Below are 19,654 nucleotides of genomic sequence, written 5' to 3' on the forward strand. Positions count from 1 at the left end.
AAATAACTCTGTTAGCTCTGTTACCCACACATTCTACACATCAAAACACCTTATGATAATACAAAACAAAAAAATTACCGCTTCTATCAAAAGGACATAGGCCTACTATAAGCTGTCCACAACACATTTTGAAAATTCAGTTCCTTTAGGATGTACTGTAATAACTTTAGCATCAGCTAACGTTAGCATTAGCTTAGTATTTGTTTACTGGTTAGCTGCTAGCATGCAGGAATATACACACTTTCTACAAAAACACAACAGAAAACATTCTTAACATACATGTAAAACAGTTACATTATCCAGTGTTTTAACTTTCACCTACCGAAAAGGAATAAATGAAATGACTCCATGAGAGCTGGTAAAACTCCTGGCTGTTAGCAGCAGCTTCCCACAAACCGGTTTAAACTGGTTCCAAGGTAGAACAAGTAGTGTTTCTGTAGTGTTTTTACTACATATTAACTATATGTTTTGGGTCAAACACAGGTGTTTCAATTGTTTGATTGGCATAGAACTAATAATGTTCTACTCCAATCAGAACACCTGTGTTTGCCCCCCCAAAAAACATGGCTGCTGTAGGACTACAATTGCCACACACTATATGAGCAAGTAGTAAAAAACTCTACTTGTTACTACATATTCACTACTGACACTACTGTTTCACTACAAAACTCTACTGGTGTGTCATGAGTAGTGAATATGTAGTGTTGTGACTACATATTCACTACACATAAACAAGTAGTAAAATCTCTACATAATCACTATTTAAATTCCCTTGTAGTGAAGCAGTAGTGTTTTAACAGTTTTTTCACCACTCCGCTTGATTACTACTGGAAACACTACTGTTTCACTACAAAACTCTACTGGTGTGTCATGAGTAGTGAATACATTACAGATTTACTACACAATTGCTACACATGACTACAAAGTCACTACTACACGAATAGGTTTTGTGTAGTGATTCAGTAGTGTTTTTTGATGAGGGTGGGACCCAGACTTGTGAACATTTGCACCATGTTGCGAGCTTGTAGATCTGCTATTTACGTCTTCTTATTTATTCATGGATATTAATAGAAATTTATTTTATAATTTGGAAACAGTTTGGAATTTCTTTAATCAATGAAAAGTTGTGACTTGTTTGTTTACACTTTTAAATCTTTTAAAATATTGGTTGTATATTGTAGAAAACAAAACGGGTTATATTTACTCGCAACGCAACACATAAAAATTGGTCTGTGACCCAAAACTGGGTTCAGACCCACTGTTTTGGAAATAGTGTTATAAAGTGAAGGTAGTAATTGTATTAACAGTATATAACAAACACTTCTAGTATTGATGACATCTGTTTTGTGTTCCCTTTTCCCTTTATTCCATCTTTCTCTACTGACCCTTGAGCAGACAAGCCTCACCCTCCATAAACAATGTCCCTAAATACGTTGTGGATGAAGACTGTCTCCTTGAGCTGTTTGAAGATTGTCCAGTGTGCAGCTCCACATGTGAAGTCCAGAAGACGACAATAGAGTCCCTCCTGACTGTTTATCAACTGTGTCCCCAATGCCACTTCATCAGAAACTGGAGGAGTCAACAAACAGAGAAGGTATTGTAAATATTAGCTAGTTATGTATCCATTATGTCCTTATTGAAATTAAACTGAATATTGATGTAAAGGAATCATATTATAAAACACATACACCATTTATAGTATGATCTTTCTATTCAGAATAATAACTGACTAGCTATTTGTTACTACTATTAGCTCTGTAGCTTTGGCCATCATTGTTGAATTGCTGCAAGGACCTGTTGCTATGCATGTGCCTTTTTTGTTCCATCACCTCAAATGCGAAGTATTAACCGACTAGTAAGTAAGCCTATTTCTGTATAGCGAGAGGCAGCTTGATGTACAAGTACACACAATTGACATGACAATAGTATGTCACAGGGGACAATAGTATGTCGCAGGGGACCCCCAATCCAACCCTTAATTGGTGCGGAGTCCAAGCAAGGGGGCATTGGGCCCCATTTTTACTATACCGTCTTAAGTATGGTGGACACTTTAACCATATGGCCACTGATCTGCTCCACAACTAGGGATGGTCTTTTTTTGTTCAGTAGTCTTCTTGATAATGTGCTTTATTATTTAGATATAGAAATAGAAAAAAACAAAAAACTGTAAAACTGTCAGCTACTATAAAAAACTGCAGAATGAATGAATTGATTCAAGACTCTGTTTTCCAGAGATTATTATTATTAGATATACAGTAGAGAATTTCATAATGTGGTGGGTCCTAACCCTAACCTCAATAAAACTATGCCTAAACCTAACCCTAACCTCAGTAAAACTATGCCTAAACCTAACCATAATCCTAACCCTAACCTCAGTCAAATTATTCCTAGTTCCCCGAAGGAGGCATCGTCTGCTCCACCTTGTGCACAAAAACGAGCGCTCCTGTTCTCAATCTAACTGAATCTCAAACTAACTGTGACATATACACTATTATAGATCCCATCGTCAGAGGGGCGATCCAGAGAACGAACGTGTTGAGTTGTCTGATCAGTGAACAAGCTCTCTGTGTTTCAGTTCAGTGAGTGAATATGCAAAGCAGACATAGTCCCAAACACATACTGTATCTGATCATGGATACAACTGCATTATTGCCTATTTTAGGCATCTACCCTAAACAACCCACCAGACTGGCCTTTTGATCCTCTACATTTTTGTCCTGCCAATAGGTCACAGTGCACCTTGAAAATGCTTTGCCAACCTTTTACGGATTTGGCACACTAGTTAAATGCATGTAATGTAATGTAACAATGAAAGACTGCAAAGGTGAACGCTCTTCTCTGTCTTTTACAGGCAGTGCCCTCGAGTGACACTCGCTGCTGCACCAGTGATCCAGAGAGTTCTGCTGCTGCCATTACTGAAATTATTGGTTTTAGTGATAAAAATGACTCCTCAGATGAAGAATCTAGTGAGGTGGATCAGGGAGAACACAACTCAGACAGTGATTGGGAGCTTGCGGACAGTGAGTTTGAGTCTGATGCAGATGAGGGACATGAAAAGGTTTGCCGCAAACTCTGTCCCGAGTGCGGAAAATTTATCAACAGTCAGATGCAGAAGGCTCACCTATGTGAGTACAAAAAGCCCAATCCTTGTCTTGTGTGTGGCAAGAGATTTTTATCTGAGGTTCATCTAAAAACTCACATTAAGACCCACGAGGATGGCTACAAGCATGAGTGCAAGTACTGCTGCTCAACCTTCAGCACAAGGCATAACAAACTCCTCCATGAGCAGAGCCATCCTCCTGCAGAGAAACCCTATCAATGTCCTGACTGTCCAGAGGTGTTTGCCAAGAAGCTAGAGCGCCGTAAACACCTGGTGACTCACAGAGGCCCCACAAGACATATTTGTCTCATATGCAACATGGAGTTTTCCAAATACTCTGCACTGGAAAGGCATGTGGCTGTGCACACAAAAGCAAAGCAGTTTGTATGTGAGGTGTGCCAGCGCTCATTCACCCAGTCAAGCCACCTTAAATCCCACATGCGTGTCCACACAGGAGAGAAACCCTATCAGTGTCAGCACTGTGACAAGTCCTTTAATCACAATGTTAGCCTGAAGAGTCACATCCAGCGTTATCATGGACAAGTCCCTGACCCAGGGATGAAAGTTCAGATAGAGAAGACAAGTACAAATGAGTCTGAGGTAGAAAAAGATGAGACTAATGAAATGGAGAGTGCTGTTGATGCTGAGATGGAGAGCAGTGCTGTTGATGCTGAGGAGGCTGAGCCAAGTAAGGACACATTGTGCAACGCTAAGAATGGTGGTGATACTGAGGAGGAAAAGCAAGAAGACAAATGTACAAAGACATTTAAATACAGTAATTACTACAGGCCCACAGGCAGACCTATAGGAAGGCCTAAGAGGGATGAGAATGAGAAAGACCAGGGAAACAGTGACTCCACAGATGAGGAGCCAGAGCTTGACAGTGACCCGGATTTTGAACCAGCGAAGCGGAGAACCAAGAAGAAAGTTGGGGCCCGATCCTGTAAGGACAGAGGGAGATGTAGAGGAAAGCAAAGGTAGAATCCATTGGTCTGGCTGTCTTGTAAATCAGTTGTTCTCAACATGGAGTCTGGGGTCCTTGAGAGGGTTCCAGACAGTTTCAATATTATTTTTTATTTCCGAAAAGGATATGTTTATACCTAAAGGATGTTGTGTTGCTGAAGAATGACTCTGGTGGCGGGGACTGTTTGGCAGGGTCTACAATTTTGTTTAGATTGTTTCTGACTTTTTGATGTCCTGGCAGATCCTTTATCAGTTTCAGTATATAATACTGTAACTGTATCATCGAAAAGTTCATTAAACATGAATATTGTAAATGGCAGTTGGATGATGTTATTAGTTTATTACACATTATTCTTGTTTCCTGTTAGTTTTCACCACTCAAATGTATTTACAGTTCTAGAACACAATTTATGTGAAACTTGAGCTGATATTTTGGCCTGAGGGTGGCATCCAGACAATAGGACATGGGGTCACTCAAACAGGGTTAGAATTTTAGATAAATTGTTTGGCCTTAAAAGGATCCCTGGCTAATAAGTCGTATATGCCTTACTATTGCATTACAATTTAAAACACCTAAAATATTGTGTTTATTTTAGAAATAGACCATCACACTCCTTATATTCGGGCTGAACCACACATGGACAAATGACATCATCAATTGTGACGGGCGTTTTCCGGTGAAAGATGAATCAATCAAATATTTAAGGAGTTTTTAATTAACAATTGTAGTTATAGAGGGCAATTATAATGTATTAATTATAATGTATTAAGGGTTATTATCCAGCTATCTTTTTAAGGTGGGCTATATAGAGGAAAGGTCAAGTTTCACAAAGATCACATCAGTTCCATGGCAATCTGCTAATTAATTTTAGAGATATCATATCCTGTGTGAAATGAGAAAACTTAGCCTAATCTGGTGGTGCTAGAGTAATCACCAAAATCAGTGATCAAAATATCAACTGGCAATCTGGCGAGCCATCGCAAAGAAAGGGCGACGCCCACTCGGTCTGTCTCTTTTCCTCTCAGAAGCGTAGCGACTCTGAGGCTGTCTCGAGAGATTAATCAACCGGTGATGATAAGGCATCTTGAATTGAATTCAATGGAGGGAAAAGGGGAAAGTGATCTGAATATTTTCTGCTGACACTACTTAACGTTTACTTGTCTTGTTCGATTTATTTACTTAGATAGTTGACTGGTGTTCTCTTCAATATCCCAGTGGCATATGCAGGAATGAGAGTCAATATAGGCGAAATGCCAGCCGAAATGCCAGCGAAGTGCCAGCCCCGAAATGCCAGCGACATTCTTTCGGAAAACTGGGCTGTTATTCAAGCTGGCCCTCTCCACATTATACTGTCCAGTCAGGTCTTAACTCATTGACTGCCAAGGCACGAGTTTCACGAGTTATTACAGTACTCCCAGGCTGCCACAGCCCTAGTTTCCCGAGTTGGAAGCCATTTTGAAAAAAAAAAAAAAAAATCAAATTTTTTTTTTTATAAAAAAAATTCTAAAAATGCCTCAAATGTATTAGGCATGATCGCAATTTCGAAATTGCATGTTTAGCCCCATAACAAACACATCTTTCAAAATGTCAAAAATGGCTGTTTTGTCTGACTTTGAAGGCTTGTATCTCATGAATGCCTGAACGGATTTCCAAGCGGATTTTTTTGTTTGAACGCTGTTAAAAAGTACTACACATATGGTGCATGATCTAGGCATGGGCGTGCACGATCCGTGCACTAAAAATTGATCCGTGCACTAGAAATTTAGGAAGGTGGCAGTGTTTGTTTTGTCTGACTTTGAAGGCTTCTATCTCATGAATGCCTGAACGGATTTCCAAGCGGAATTTTTTGTTTGAAAGCTGTTAAAAAGTACTACACATATGGTGCATATATGGTGCATGGGCGTGCACGATCCGTGCACTAAAAATTGATCTGTGCACTAGAAATTTAGGAACGTGGCATCCTGGTACTTGGCGGCCATCTTGAAAAGGGCATTCAATGAGTCAGAATGGAAATAGAGATTTTATTTTATTTTCTAATTTAGGCTAGATCAGATCTCAAGAGGTATAGGTGGTCGCCTAGGCCGCCTAACGCTGTGTCCCTTCCATTTGTATTGATTTTTATTTTACAAATAATATATACACCCCACTATACCTTTTTGACAGAGGCTGCAATATAATTTATAGCTTACCACTCAACCTCCAAATGCCATATGTTTCCTACACAGACAATAGTAGAAATAAAGAAGATACGAATAAGAATGTATGTATATCTACCTACCATTCCTGACAATCTCAAATGGCAGTGGCATGTATGCATAAAGAAAAATAATTTGGACATCGATCAAGCAGAGATAATTTGTTCTAATTAATAAAATACCGGTAAATCTGTTCATGGGACAGATTTTAAGTCCTCTGAGCTCAGACTACCAAGGAGAGGTGGTAACCATGATCTTCTACTTAAACAACGAGAAGCATACTGGATACATACTTTACAGACTCTTCATCCTAGAGGGCTAAATGACGAGCTGTTATTGAATGTAATGCTATAAATTGAATGTAATGCTATAAATATAACTTCTAAAAGAGAGCCTCAGTCAGTGAGGGCCTTGTTATCAATTTAGTCACTTCTTAGCTGGTCCCTATGCATTTTGTATTTCTTGTTTTGCTTTATTATGTTCTGTTTTCCACTCTGACATTGAGAGTAGGACATTATGACATTTTTTGAATTTGTTTTTTGTATAATTGTTGATTTCCGTGTATTATTTGGCATGACTTTTCTTGATTTTCCTTTGTATTATTGTAATTTGTTATTTTCAATGATACTTAGAGGACCTGTGGACCTGAGTCACATGACTATGTCAACACAGCTGTCTGAAATGAGTGATCACATTGAGTGTTTCTGATTGGGTGTTTGTACCTGTAGAAATGCATTTAGTGTTTTGTCAGCCATAACTGAATTTAGCTTGAGGAAGGTCTACCGACCGAAACGTTGCTTTTAATAAATGTATACTTGAAACCTGCAAGTGGCAGTGTGCGGGTGTATTTTCTTCATTGAAGATTCATTCATTCAAGTCCTCTGAGCTAAACAGAAGGTGGCGGTAATGCGACGAACCGCCAGAAAACCAGGCAGAAATCTCCAAAGACAAAACCGTTTCCGTATCCGCTCCAGACCGGATATGCAACCTGCAGTTGATGGCAACATCCAGAGGTCCTGATGGTCCTGACCACTTTGAGTGTGTGTCTGCTGCTGTGGTTACACACACCGCTGGACTGGACACCATGCATGCCTCTTTTCGTCCGTGACAACACAATACAGATGAGAGTTATTGTGAGTATAAATATTGTGCTGTGTTTCTATTGCCATTTAGCAACAGCTAATGCTGCTAACAGTTAGAATGCTATGCAATGCAGTATGCAGACTGGTATTCGTGGAAGAGGGATACATGCGTTTGACGGTTTGAGTGTCATAACAACCAGTGGTGGACAAAGCAGACAACCTCAGCTCCTAATACTAAGTAATTATAGTAGTAGTACTAGGCTATTAGTATTAGATACCCATACACCTGGGTGAATGTTACTCATTTCAATATTCTTTTACTTGAGTAGTAGCCTACTGGAGTACTTAAAACAATACTTAAACCTATTCGTTGTTTTATATTTACCAGGGCATTGCTGTGTTGCTTTTGAAATCGATGCACTTGCTTGCAAGAAGCCTAATGGAAATGCCTATAAAAAAACTTCTGCATAAGAGAAGGCAATCGAATTGACTAAAACAAAATAAAACATTTAAGAGTTATGAAATCTTACCTGAACTTTTCCAGTTCAGGTTAAAAACTATAGACTAGGTGATTTAAAACATGCAGGCAGGCTAGTAAGCAACAGAGCTGCAGCTAAATCAAATAGTGATGTTGGATTTAGGTGGCGCCCGAGTGTGCCAACTGCCAACAAGTCATGTCCGTGCATGTTGGCACAACTAAATCAAACACACCCATTATTAATTTGATTAGCTGCCCCTGCTGCCCGCAGCTAACTGGAAAACAAACTAGCTACAAAATCAATCTAGGGGTTATAATTTACAATTTAGGCATTTAGCAGACACTCTTATAATCGCAATTTACAGTAAGCAAGATAAACACAAGGTGCAGATCATCAGTATTGGGTTCTTCAACCTTTTTCACGTCAAGGAACTCCTAACCTCGCCTACCAGGCTTAAGGAACTCCTAGAGAGAGAGATGAGGCAGAGACACCCACTATACTACATATTGTATAAAACTGTGTTGCAGATTAAACCTTTGCATAGATTTCATAGATGCTTTATATACAGTAGTTGTTTGACACACATTACCTTTTCTATTAACATGTTGTTTTGGATTATGAATGTGTATTTTCAGACAGTTCAGACCCTCAATAATTAGTCAACTAGACCTAGTACTTTGGTCTGCTCTTTTCCCCTGCACCAACTCTCAGAGAATGGCAGATCTACAGGCTCACAATGCCTCACAGCTCGAGGCATTGTGAGCTTGTAGATCTGCTATTTTTAGCTAATGTTGCCCATCACACAAACATGGTGGACCTCCTCCTGTACTAACTCTAAGGAGCCCCAGTGGGTTAACATAATATAATGTATATGTTTTTGTTCTGTCACCAGTGAATTAATTGCTTGTTATTGTTTCCATTGTCTTTTCTCAATTAGAGTTCACCACAAGAAGACACCCACAACCCATGTTACAGCACACCTCAACAAAAAAAATAATGAAGACCAGATGGGAAGATATTTTTCAATAACTGAAAACATCTCTGGAGATGAATCTTATTTTTGTTTGAAGTTTATTTAGGTCTTTAAATTTCAAGTAGGTTTTTCTGTATTCATTTTTTTCTTTTTTAATTTTTCGCGATGGGCCGTACGTGTGCTTTCTTTGAGTGTAAGGAACACACAACAGGGCTCCATGGCTTCCCGAAGGATCGTCACAGAATTGAGCTGTGGTTGAGAGCAATGGGTAGGTCTTTGACAACCAACACAGCGGCACTGTTCGTCTGTAACAAACATTTCAACGTGGAATGCTACGAGAACTATGGAATGGTCCAGGCGGGATTAACAAAATCCCTACGACTGAGGGTAGATGCTGTACCGAATCCTGCAGCTTTTTTCCTACCTTCAAATTCAGTAAGTGTATCCCATGTAGACCTGAGGCAGATTCTAAAACGTCTTCTCATTTTTTAGTAAGTCTAGAGCAAAAATGAATGTGACACAGATCTAGCCTGGACAAGTATATAAAGCCACCGAGATGTGGATTAAATGCAGACTACTGTAGCAATTACTGATAAGAACATTTTTAAAATAGCAGTTGTAGATGAGTATTTAATCAAAGTTGATTATTTTCTCATGGCCTAATTTACGATCAAGTGAAAGAAGATCGCTCCTTTGCTTCATTCCCTGGCATATTCCATTTGCAATTTGTTCTTGGCTGTCTTTGCAGCACAAAATCTCCAGGGACTTTGGTTGCCAGACTGACACACAACTGAAGATATCTGTTGGTACCCAGCTCTTCAAGGACACCCTAGCCAATCCCATTAGAAGTCAAGGTTTGATAAATGGAATATCTCTGGTAATTTATTTTAGCACTACATACGTGCGTATTACAGTTATTTCTGTGGTGTGTGCTGCTCAGAATATCCATTTTTGTCATGTTGTTTTGGCAGCTGTTAATGCCGTTCCTTTTAGCAATCTAAAATTGTATAATTATTACTTATCTATGCATTCTAACTAGGTTCTCAGACAAGTGTGCTTTTTGTGAGTGTTGGCATTGATACATCAGTCCACTGGAAAAGACCACCTTCAATCCTCAGCTCAACACGCCAGGAACCCTTTCAACCCTCCAAAAGACGATGGCTGACACTAGAGGATGTTGATGAATATGATGGAGACTCAATTGAGGTCACTGACCCCGACTCCACTTGCATCCCTGCTCACTCTGTCCTAGCAGAGTCAACAACACTATCGTAAGTCAGCTCCAAAGCATAATGGTGATGGCAGGTTGAATAGAACTAGTACACTGTAGTTACTGTAATAGTAGTAATAATAACACTATTAATAATGCTAGTGTGGGGGCCTGGGTTCGATTCCTGCTGGGGGACGCTGGGGGCGTGTTCCCTCCTCCGCGTCATCAGCACACACACCCTAGGTGGGGTTGGCGAAAGGGCCTTTCTGTGTGGAGTCATGTTCTCCCTGTGTCTCCTAGGGTAGATACCCTCACAAAAACATGCAGTAATCCTGGTCTCTATAATGCCTTCCCCTGGCCAGCCGGGGCGCCTGATGGAGGGGAAAGGATTAAAGGAACTGGTTGGAATAACGTGTTCCTTCCACGCACTATGTCCAAACCGCGGAAATCCCCACTGTCAGGTGAAAAGAAGCAACTTAGACTTCTCATTCATAAAAGGAAGCATGAGGTCAGTCCGTTGTCTCCCCAGGCGCGGCAGAGGGAGAGCAGAGCCCAGGATTACATAGGCAATTGGCACTGGGTGAAAATGGGTTACAAAATCGTGGGATAAAAATGATTAAAAAATAAATAATAATAATAATGCTAGTGTAACTGTAACACCCGGGATTTGAACCAAATGGACCAAATGGATTATCCCTGTGGAACAGGGGAGATACCAGACTTTTGAGGCCATTAGGCTGAGGCAGTGGGTCACTCTGCTACACGCATCCCCCTTTTGACCTCCTCCCACGGGGAAATCCAATCCTGGTCACGGCACCAATGTAACACTCAGGATTCGAACCCGGGTCTATAAAATGGAAGTCCAATATCTTAACCACTAGACCAAAGGGAGATACTAGACATTTGAGGCCATCAGGCTGAGCTAGTGAGGACATAGTTTGGGTTTGGGTTTAAATGTCCGCTTTTTCCCTGTTTCTCTCCTGACCCTTGAGCAGACAAGCCTCACCCTCCATAAACGATGTCCCTAAATACATTGTGGATGAAGACTGTCTCCTCCAGCTGTTTGAAGAGTGTCCAGTGTGCAGGTCCATGTGTGAAGTCCAGAAGACGACAAGAGAGTCCCTCCTGACTATTTATCAGCTGTGTCCCCAATGCCACTTCACCAGAAATTGGAGGAGTCAACGAACAGAAAAGGTATTTAAATAGCTAGTTATTGCGACCGTAGGTCGCATTTACTATCAAAACCTCCACAGGCTGTCCGTGAGTGAGTCAGTCACACGTCACACGTGAGTGAGTCAGTCCGTCAGTCACACGTCACACGTCACACTCTTGCCCTGCTCATATCTCCGCAACCGTTGCCCCGATCCATGCCAAATTTTGCACACACACTCCTTACCTGCCAAACTACAACCTCCAAGGACCCCCGGAGCTCCAGGGACCCCCAGGTCCCTGGGGGACCCCCAGATGTAAAAAATTACCAAATGTGCTAAACTGACCAAATGACCACCCCAACGGGGCTGCTCACGGGGAATTCCCGGGGACCACCGACTCCTGGTGCTCCAGAACGGATGCAAAAGTGGTGGCGCCCCCAGTGGAGGACCCCCTACACTGCAGCTCACATAAAATGCCGTAACTCCGGCTAGGAGCGACCGGGACAGCCGGGGCCGGTACCTATTCGTCCGCCTTGGCGGCGCGGAGACCCCACCCCTCATTTCTCACATGGCCCTCTTCTAGCACCACCTTCAGGCCGATTTTTAAAACACATTTTTGGACACTGCTCCTACAGTTTTTGCCCTAAAATCACGCAAATCGCTACACAGTATGTCTACACTCATCCCATCAACATGAATCTGTCCCATATAGCGCCACCTTCAGGCCGATTTTTAAAAACACATTTTTGGACACTGCTCCTACAGATTTTGCCCTAAAATCACTAAAATCACTACACAGCATGTCTACACTCATGTCATCAACATGGATCAAGAAGATTTTGGAAAAAACACATTTTTGCCCTATTTATCTCCCGATTATGGAGTCTTACTGGTAAATATTTACTTATTTACAGAGGGGGCACAATACCAAGCTAACCAAATGAATGTAAGAGAATTATTCCAACTAGACCTTACCCGTTCGAATATATGTGCTGCAAAATATGTGCAGAGTGTGGATTATGGGGAAAGTAACTGTAACTGCATGGTGTGTGCGTGAGAATATGTCGGAGCATCATAATGTAAGGAGCAGCCCATGGAGGAGTGTATATTTATGATGGATACAAATAATTTAACAGCTAAATTAGGTGAATAGAAGTATGAGGATGTATTTGCTCCACATAATTTTTCTATACCCGTTGGAAGATGAGACACACATCACCCGTTGCATGCGTGACCCATGCAGAGAGAAAGAGAGAGAGAGAGAGAGAGAGAGACTGCAACATTCCTAACTGTGAGAGAGGTGTGTGTGGGCCCGGGGCTACAGATCCCATGGCCTGGAGGAACGGACCGTAACCCTGACAACAGGCTGTAGAGCTGTAGAGTGAAGAAACGCTAATAAATAGCTATAATTTTGGGAAAAATGAAATTCGGGCTCCTTCACCGTGTGTATAATGCTAATGGCCAATGCCATGTTAAATTTGAGATCAGTCGCTGAAGCGAGTGAATAGATAATGCATTTTGTGACCTACTGACTGACTGACCTCTCTCTCTAATTATAGTATGGATTGAAGACATGACTGCTCATCTCTTACACTGTATCTATCTTTTACAGGCAGTGCCCTCGAGTGATGTTCGCAGCTGCACCAGCGTTCCAGAGAGTTCTGCTGCTGCCATTACTGCAGTCATTAGTTTTAGTGATGAAAGGGACTCCTCAGATGAAGGACAAAATGTAGAGGTGAATGACCACAGTTTGTGTAGCGTTTTGGATCCCCAGGAGAACCATAACACAGACAATGAGCTTGCAGATGAAGGACAAAATATCGAGGTGGACAGTGGAGGTGTTGGTGATCACAATTCAGACAGCGATTGGGATCCCTTGGAGCACCACAATAGCGACGATGAGTCAGATACAGATGACAAACATACAGATGAGAAAACATCCGCATTTGGACAATTCGGACAGAAGCAACTCTGTCCTGAATGCGGAAGATTTTTCTTCAATCAGACTCAGAGGGCTCACACGTGTGCGTACAAAAAACCCTATTCTTGTATTGTGTGTGGAAAGAGATATTTCTGTGAGTATAAGCTAAAAGTTCACAACAAGACCCACGAGGATGGCTACAAGCATGTGTGTAAGTACTGCTGCTCAACCTTCAGGACGAGGACAGACAAACTCCTCCATGAGCAGAGCCATCCTCCTGCAGAGAAGCCTTATCAGTGTCCTGACTGTTCAGAGGTTTTTGCCAAGATCCAAGAGCGCCGTGAACACCTGGTGACTCACAGAGGTCCCACAAGACATATTTGTCGCATATGCAACATGGAGTTTTTCTGCAACTCTGCCCTGAAGAGGCATGTGGTTGTGCACACAAAAGAGAAGCAGTTTGTATGTGAGGTGTGCCAGCGCTCATTCACCCAGCCAAACCACCTCAAATCCCACATGCGCGTCCACACAGGAGAGAAACCCTATCAGTGTCAGCACTGTGACAAGTCCTTTAATCACAATGTTAGCCTGAAGAGTCACATCCAGCGTTATCATCATTATCGAGTCCCTGTTCCAGGGATGAAAGTTCAGATGGAGGAGACAAGTAGGAATGAGTCTGAAATAGAAAAAGATGAGGCAAATGAAATGGAGAGCAGTCCTGTTGATGCTGATGATGCTAAACGAAGTATGGAGACATTGTGCAATGCTGAGAATGATGGTGAAGAGGAGAAGAAAGAGAAGGTGGGAAAAAGAAAAAGGTGCTCAGGCAGACCTAGAGGAAGGCCTAAGAGGAATGGGGTGATCACCTTAGATGATCCGAACCAATTTAAGAGACTGTTGTGTGTTAGTAATGAGAATGAGGAAGGCCAAGGAAACAGTGACTCAACAGATGAGGAGCAAGAGCATGACAGTGAACCAATCTTTGAACCAAGTAAAAGGAAGAGAAGGAAAAAGAAGAAAGTGAAGAAAATTGCTTTGATCACCTCAGATGACGTGAACCAATCAGAGAGAGAGTTATGCATTGGTGATGAGAATGAGGAAGATCGGGGCAGCAGTGACTCTGCAGACGAGGAGCAAGAGCATGACAGTGACCCTGATTACGACCCAGAGGGTTGGAGACCCTAGAAAAAAGATGTGGCCCGATCCCCTAAGAACAGAGGGAAATGTAGAGGAAGGCAAAGATAGAATCCATTGGTCTGGCTGTCCTGTAAATCGGTGGTTCTCCACGTGGGGCTCCTTGAGAGGGTTTCAGCGGGTCCAAAATGTATTACAGGTTATTACTGTATTACATTTACAGTTAATACAACTAGAGAACATACAATTAAAATGATTTGTTTGCTCTGACAGAGAAGATTGAAAAGAAAATGTTAGACTATTTTGGCTGGACCTACTTCACTGGAGCTGCAACGTTGAGCTACTGAACGCAAAGTGGGTAAAATGCCCAAAATATGAAGATAGAATTTTTTACACAGTAGTCTTATTTTTATATGAGAATTAATGTCTCACCTTCTTTCCAGATGTTCTGCTGCATTTGATGTTGCACCTTTGATTGTTGTTGCTGGAGCATGGACTTACTCTATGATATTGACAGACTGAAATATTATTGTTCAGTTCCATTCTCAGTGGACAAGAGGCTGCAGGACAGTAGGGGTTGTTAAGTCTGACATCATTTTGTAGGCGGAGGAGAGATTCTGGCCCCAGCGCCTGTGAATCTTTTTACTATAAGCTAATTTTTCTTCTCTTTCTTGTTGACAGGAAAGTGGTAGAATTATACTTTAGTCGTTATTTTTGTCTCGGATCTGTTGAAATAGCGAGGGACACAGTACTGCCCATATTGACAATAAATCTGCTTGGCACCTGACTACAAAATGATGTCACGGCTTAAGAAGCCCGAAGACAACTAGTTTTGAATACAGAGAGGACTCATCTCTTTACTAAATTTCATTCATCTCACCTTCATTGAACTTGCTTATAAGATGAAGTCCATGATCATCATTTCAACAATTTATATTCTAATTAAAATGCTCAAACATCTAAATGGTCTTGTCTATTAAAAAACATTGCAACATGTCACTTCATAAGATGCACAGAGTATATACTGTAGCTCACACATCTAAACTGCTAATTGAACGAGTCTAGTTTTAGTCTACGTTTTCCCCCTCCTAGGTTAAATCCAACCCTTGGATGCATCCATGCTTTCAAATGAAACAGTTCCAAACTGTACATCATGAATGTTTATTACACAGCTTGTTAAATTCTTGATTCTGAGGCATTTGAGGTGAGAAATGGTCAAAGGAGTAACAGAATATTGATTCATATTTGATTAACATTTGGTTTGAAAAGGTCAAGGCCCTTTTCTTGTCATACTGACATGATAGTGATTCTGACAGTGTGAGAGGGGCCTGACATCCATATACAATTCGTAACAGGCCTTTTTCTTTTCTTTCCCCTCCCATATAACATAGGCCTACTAACAGTCACGTTTAATGTAAAATCTGATATTTTTTAAATCAATAAGATCTAAATTATATAAGCAACACAATAAAAATAAAGCTTACATTTAATTGGTTGTGGGGGGTCAGTAAAGGACCTGGATATCAGATATCATATCACTGGCTTTAAAGAAAGTTGAGAAACATTTATTAACCCATATTCAAGTCTCTGCAATTGATTTTCATCATCTTACTGAAATGAATGGAAAACGATGTTAACCTTGACCACATAAATGTTTTGGAAAATGGGTTTGCAGGGATGTCAAGTATGTGATTTGTCAGAGTTGTCAATATGCAAAACATGCCAGATCATAGAACTTGTTTTTCCTGGCTCATGAGTCATGACAGATTATTCAGATGACCATATGTGCATATAATGGGTTAGTTATTGAGCCACATTGGTGTTCACAGAGGTTGGAGAAACAAAATTGTGCCAGGAAGCTCAGTGGTTGAAGTCATACCTGTGAAAATATGGTCCTATAAAATGTATGAAGTATTTATGGCAACCAGTGACAAAAAGTAGTGCATTATAGAGTTGAACCAAGCCATTCCAAAAAAATATTTGCTTATATTTTTTATTTTTATTGTGATGGGGAGTCATAAAATTGGAGCAAAACTAAAATAAAAACAATACAAAATGACAGTGGGTTCAAAGGGGGTTTAAAGAGAACAATATGTAGCCTTTGACATAACAGTACAATGTGACAATTTGGCACAGACCAGAACAAAGGGATGCACAACAATATAAATTTGGTTTTGAAATAAAGGGGGGGATTGGGAAGGCAGGGGCAACATCTTCATAACAAGATCCTTCATGACAACACCAAGGACTCATGCTTTTTTTTTAAATCACAGAGTTTTTCAGTAGCTTCATAACAACGCAAGGAATAGGTCCAGTGGACCTGATAGCGGATGCACATGTAACAGTTTCCATTTTCACTTCATTCCCGTCTTTTCTTTTGTTTCTCCTTTATTTTAGCTTAAAACTGAATTTGTGTTTACATAACTTTTTTTTTCTGTGTTTTTCTTTTTGGAAACAAACGTAATCTCCCAGAACCACACATTGGGATTTCTGTTTGTCTTCAGATTATTTTTCATACTAAAATATATTATTGTATCAATTCAAACTACAGTATTGTACACTACAATGTGTAATAAATAACCATAAAAGAAAATATAAAAATAAGACACATAAATATAAAAAGTCCTCTAAAAACTAAACCGGTACACATTTTAACCAGGGTAAGGGGTTCTAATACTGCCATTGTAAAAAAAAAAAAAAAACATACACAGGACACGCATAAAAAAAAGAAAACAGAACTGGATAAGAACACTGTTAGGTAAAATCAACAACTTAAAACGCTTCATAAAAACAGGGACCACATTCACTAAAGTTTGTTACCTGGACTACGGAACAGCCTGCCACCATTTTCTTTGAAAAAGAAAGAAAAGCAAGTGCACTCAACTCAGCTCAATGGCTCATAATCAGGACAGGACACTTTATTGTCCCCTGCAAACAGTGACTTGTAAGGGGGTGGGTACTCTAAATTCACCAATCATATTTTATAAGACAAACTTTGGAACTAAAGTTTTATCTAAATGATGGGTCAATTGAAATTGATAAGAGTAGAAAAATGTTTTGGTCAAAACAAAAGTCTACCCTCGTTCAGCTGGTGTTACTAGTAGCCATATACAGTATACTTAATCATACGACAAACAGGTGAAACTTCTACAGCTCACAACACATTGCGAGGTGACGCAGCGTCAGCTTGTAAAACCAGCTATTTTTGAAACATTTTTAAAATATTTGAACATTTTTTGAAAAATGTTGAACTATAATGACATGCCCACAACAGGTGGTTGGTTGGTTGGTTAAATCTCCCCGTTCATCATACTGGGGACAGTAAATGTATTCTAAGATACTTATCTCACCATGCTACTAAGTTCATCTTAGTTTTTTTCCATTAGCAGACATTTCTCCTGAGCCTATGGGGAAGTACCATATTGTCCTGTAGGAATTACATTAAAATACTTTACAATGGCCCTCTACATGTGGGAGAATGTTATATGTAAACAATAAACCTGTGTACTCATATGTAGACTATATGATGAAAACCACTTTATACTTACTAGACTGAAATGACACTTGCACTTCAGCACATTTTTGTCCTAAACAACCTTACTGTATGTTTTAAGAAGATTTCTATAAATCACAGTGCCAGTAGTTATAGTATTGTCTGATTACAATGCATTTACCTGGGTCTGGACTCTGGGATAAGGCTAGCTCTGGTCCATAGCGTCAGTGGAGTTCTCCCTAACTCCACCAACGCTATGGGCCAGAGCTAGGATAAGGCCATTGTAAAGTTTTGCCAAAGGTTCCGCTAATTGTGCCATCAGCCAAACTTATGTAACCGTTATAATTTGCTGTGTTACAGTACATACTTAAAAGGTTTCATATAGGTACATTATATGAAAAGGTAATTACAATTCACACAAGCGCCTTAATGTAACTTTACAATTCCAAGGCCATGTCATCTCATAGTCAAACAATGTATCAGTGGCAGGCAGGCTTTTAAAATGCTGTGAAGCATAGTAGCGGTCAACGACCTATTTTAACCCATGTTGTTTGTGAAAACGCAAGTCCAAGCAAGTGAACAAACATTAGTCAATATTGGTGTGGTGTAACACAGAGGGACATAATACTGGCTACATCTGTGAAGAAAAAAGCATAACACTGATCAATGGCACTTTCAACAGCACACAGGTCTTGCATAAGGCTGGAGGCATTGGGGTGGGGTTCTAACCCCATTCCTTCACATATAACACACCCACACACAGAGAGAGTATGTATGTATGTATATATACATATATACACATACATACATACATACATACATATACATACATACATATACACACATCTCGTCACTGTCGGGCAGCAATATCATATCTCCATTTAAACTTTTTGTGTTTTTCGACATTAACGCCCCCCTACTTGATCATACTACAGCGCCAAGCGAAACATCAAAAGTAGCAGATCTACAAGCTTGAAACGCGGCGCGAAGCAGCGCATTTTGAGCTTGTAGATCTGCTACTTTTGCCGTTTTTGAATTTAGACCCTGAAAAGTAATAGTTTTGGACATAGGCCTATGAGGTTTCCACCCAACAGAGACTACATACATACATACACACACACACACACACACACACACACACACACACACACACACACACACACACACACCTATGAGAATAACACTGATCACTGACTGAAAACCAAAGTAAACCAAGAATAAGGAGAAGCTTGGTAAGAAAGAACGGGCATATTTTTCTTTGTTTAGGAACCTCAGTTTGGCCCTGCGTGTGGAGCCCACGTTTATACGACCAATCCCAATACCATCCTTAAAAGGGTGAAGACTCTTATCATCCATTTGGCCTCTGCTGGGTAGCAAAAAGTTAAGCACCCAATGCTGGCTTTGAGGTTATGACTGCCTTCCCTGATAGGACAAAGTTTGGTTGTGATGGCAAACAGAAGCCACGTCATTAACCAGTTTCATCACCCCCAGACTCCCCACAACCACCCACATCCCTCCCCCGAGAGAATACTTTTTTTTCCTTAAGGCTAACAGTCAACATGGAAAACAAACAAAAAATGCTAGCTAGCATATGCTAAGTTATGCTAACACGAACAACATCTTGCTAGCTAGTGTATGTATATAACACCAAAGGGCAGGCAATGCATGAGGCATGTTGTATCCATAGGTAAACCAGGAATACTGTAGTGCAGAGGTTTTTGTTCGTAGAACTCAATAAAATACTGATTTAGCAAACTTCATTGGCAATAAAAAGGTATAGAAATCTTTCTCGTCTTTACAGGTTAAAAGGTCTTCGAACATGAGCAACAAGATTAGTAACACTGATGAAATGAACAAAACTGAACAGAACAAAACAAGAAGAACCCAACCGGAGATGTCTCAGTAACCAAAGAATCTAAAATTGTTCCACTCTATACTGACAAGTCCATGGG

The 19,654-nt window shown here is 40.5% G+C and overlaps 2 protein-coding genes across 2 annotated transcripts; both read left to right on the plus strand.

The window, feature by feature from the left end:
- Positions 1-348: 348 nt before the first annotated feature.
- On the plus strand, positions 349-4,293 carry LOC308284934 (uncharacterized protein; the record flags this gene model as incomplete). Its single annotated transcript, XM_080725658.1, has 3 exons — positions 349-358; positions 1,446-1,594; positions 2,852-4,293. The coding sequence occupies 3 exons, from the start codon at positions 349-351 to the stop codon at positions 4,079-4,081; spliced, it is 1,389 nt and encodes a 462-aa protein (XP_080581784.1). The 3' UTR covers positions 4,082-4,293.
- A 5,550-nt stretch (positions 4,294-9,843) lies between these two features.
- LOC308284553 (uncharacterized protein) lies at positions 9,844-15,099 on the plus strand. Its single transcript, XM_080725212.1, has 3 exons — positions 9,844-10,064; positions 10,999-11,197; positions 12,767-15,099. Exons 2-3 carry the CDS (start codon positions 11,093-11,095, stop codon positions 14,258-14,260), a joined length of 1,599 nt encoding a protein of 532 aa, XP_080581338.1. The 5' UTR covers positions 9,844-10,064; positions 10,999-11,092; the 3' UTR covers positions 14,261-15,099.
- The last annotated feature ends 4,555 nt before the right edge of the window (positions 15,100-19,654 follow it).

This window comes from Nannobrachium achirus (genome assembly GCF_963921795.1).
Source record: "Nannobrachium achirus genome assembly, chromosome: 5".
Taxonomy (NCBI): domain Eukaryota; kingdom Metazoa; phylum Chordata; class Actinopteri; order Myctophiformes; family Myctophidae; genus Nannobrachium; species Nannobrachium achirus.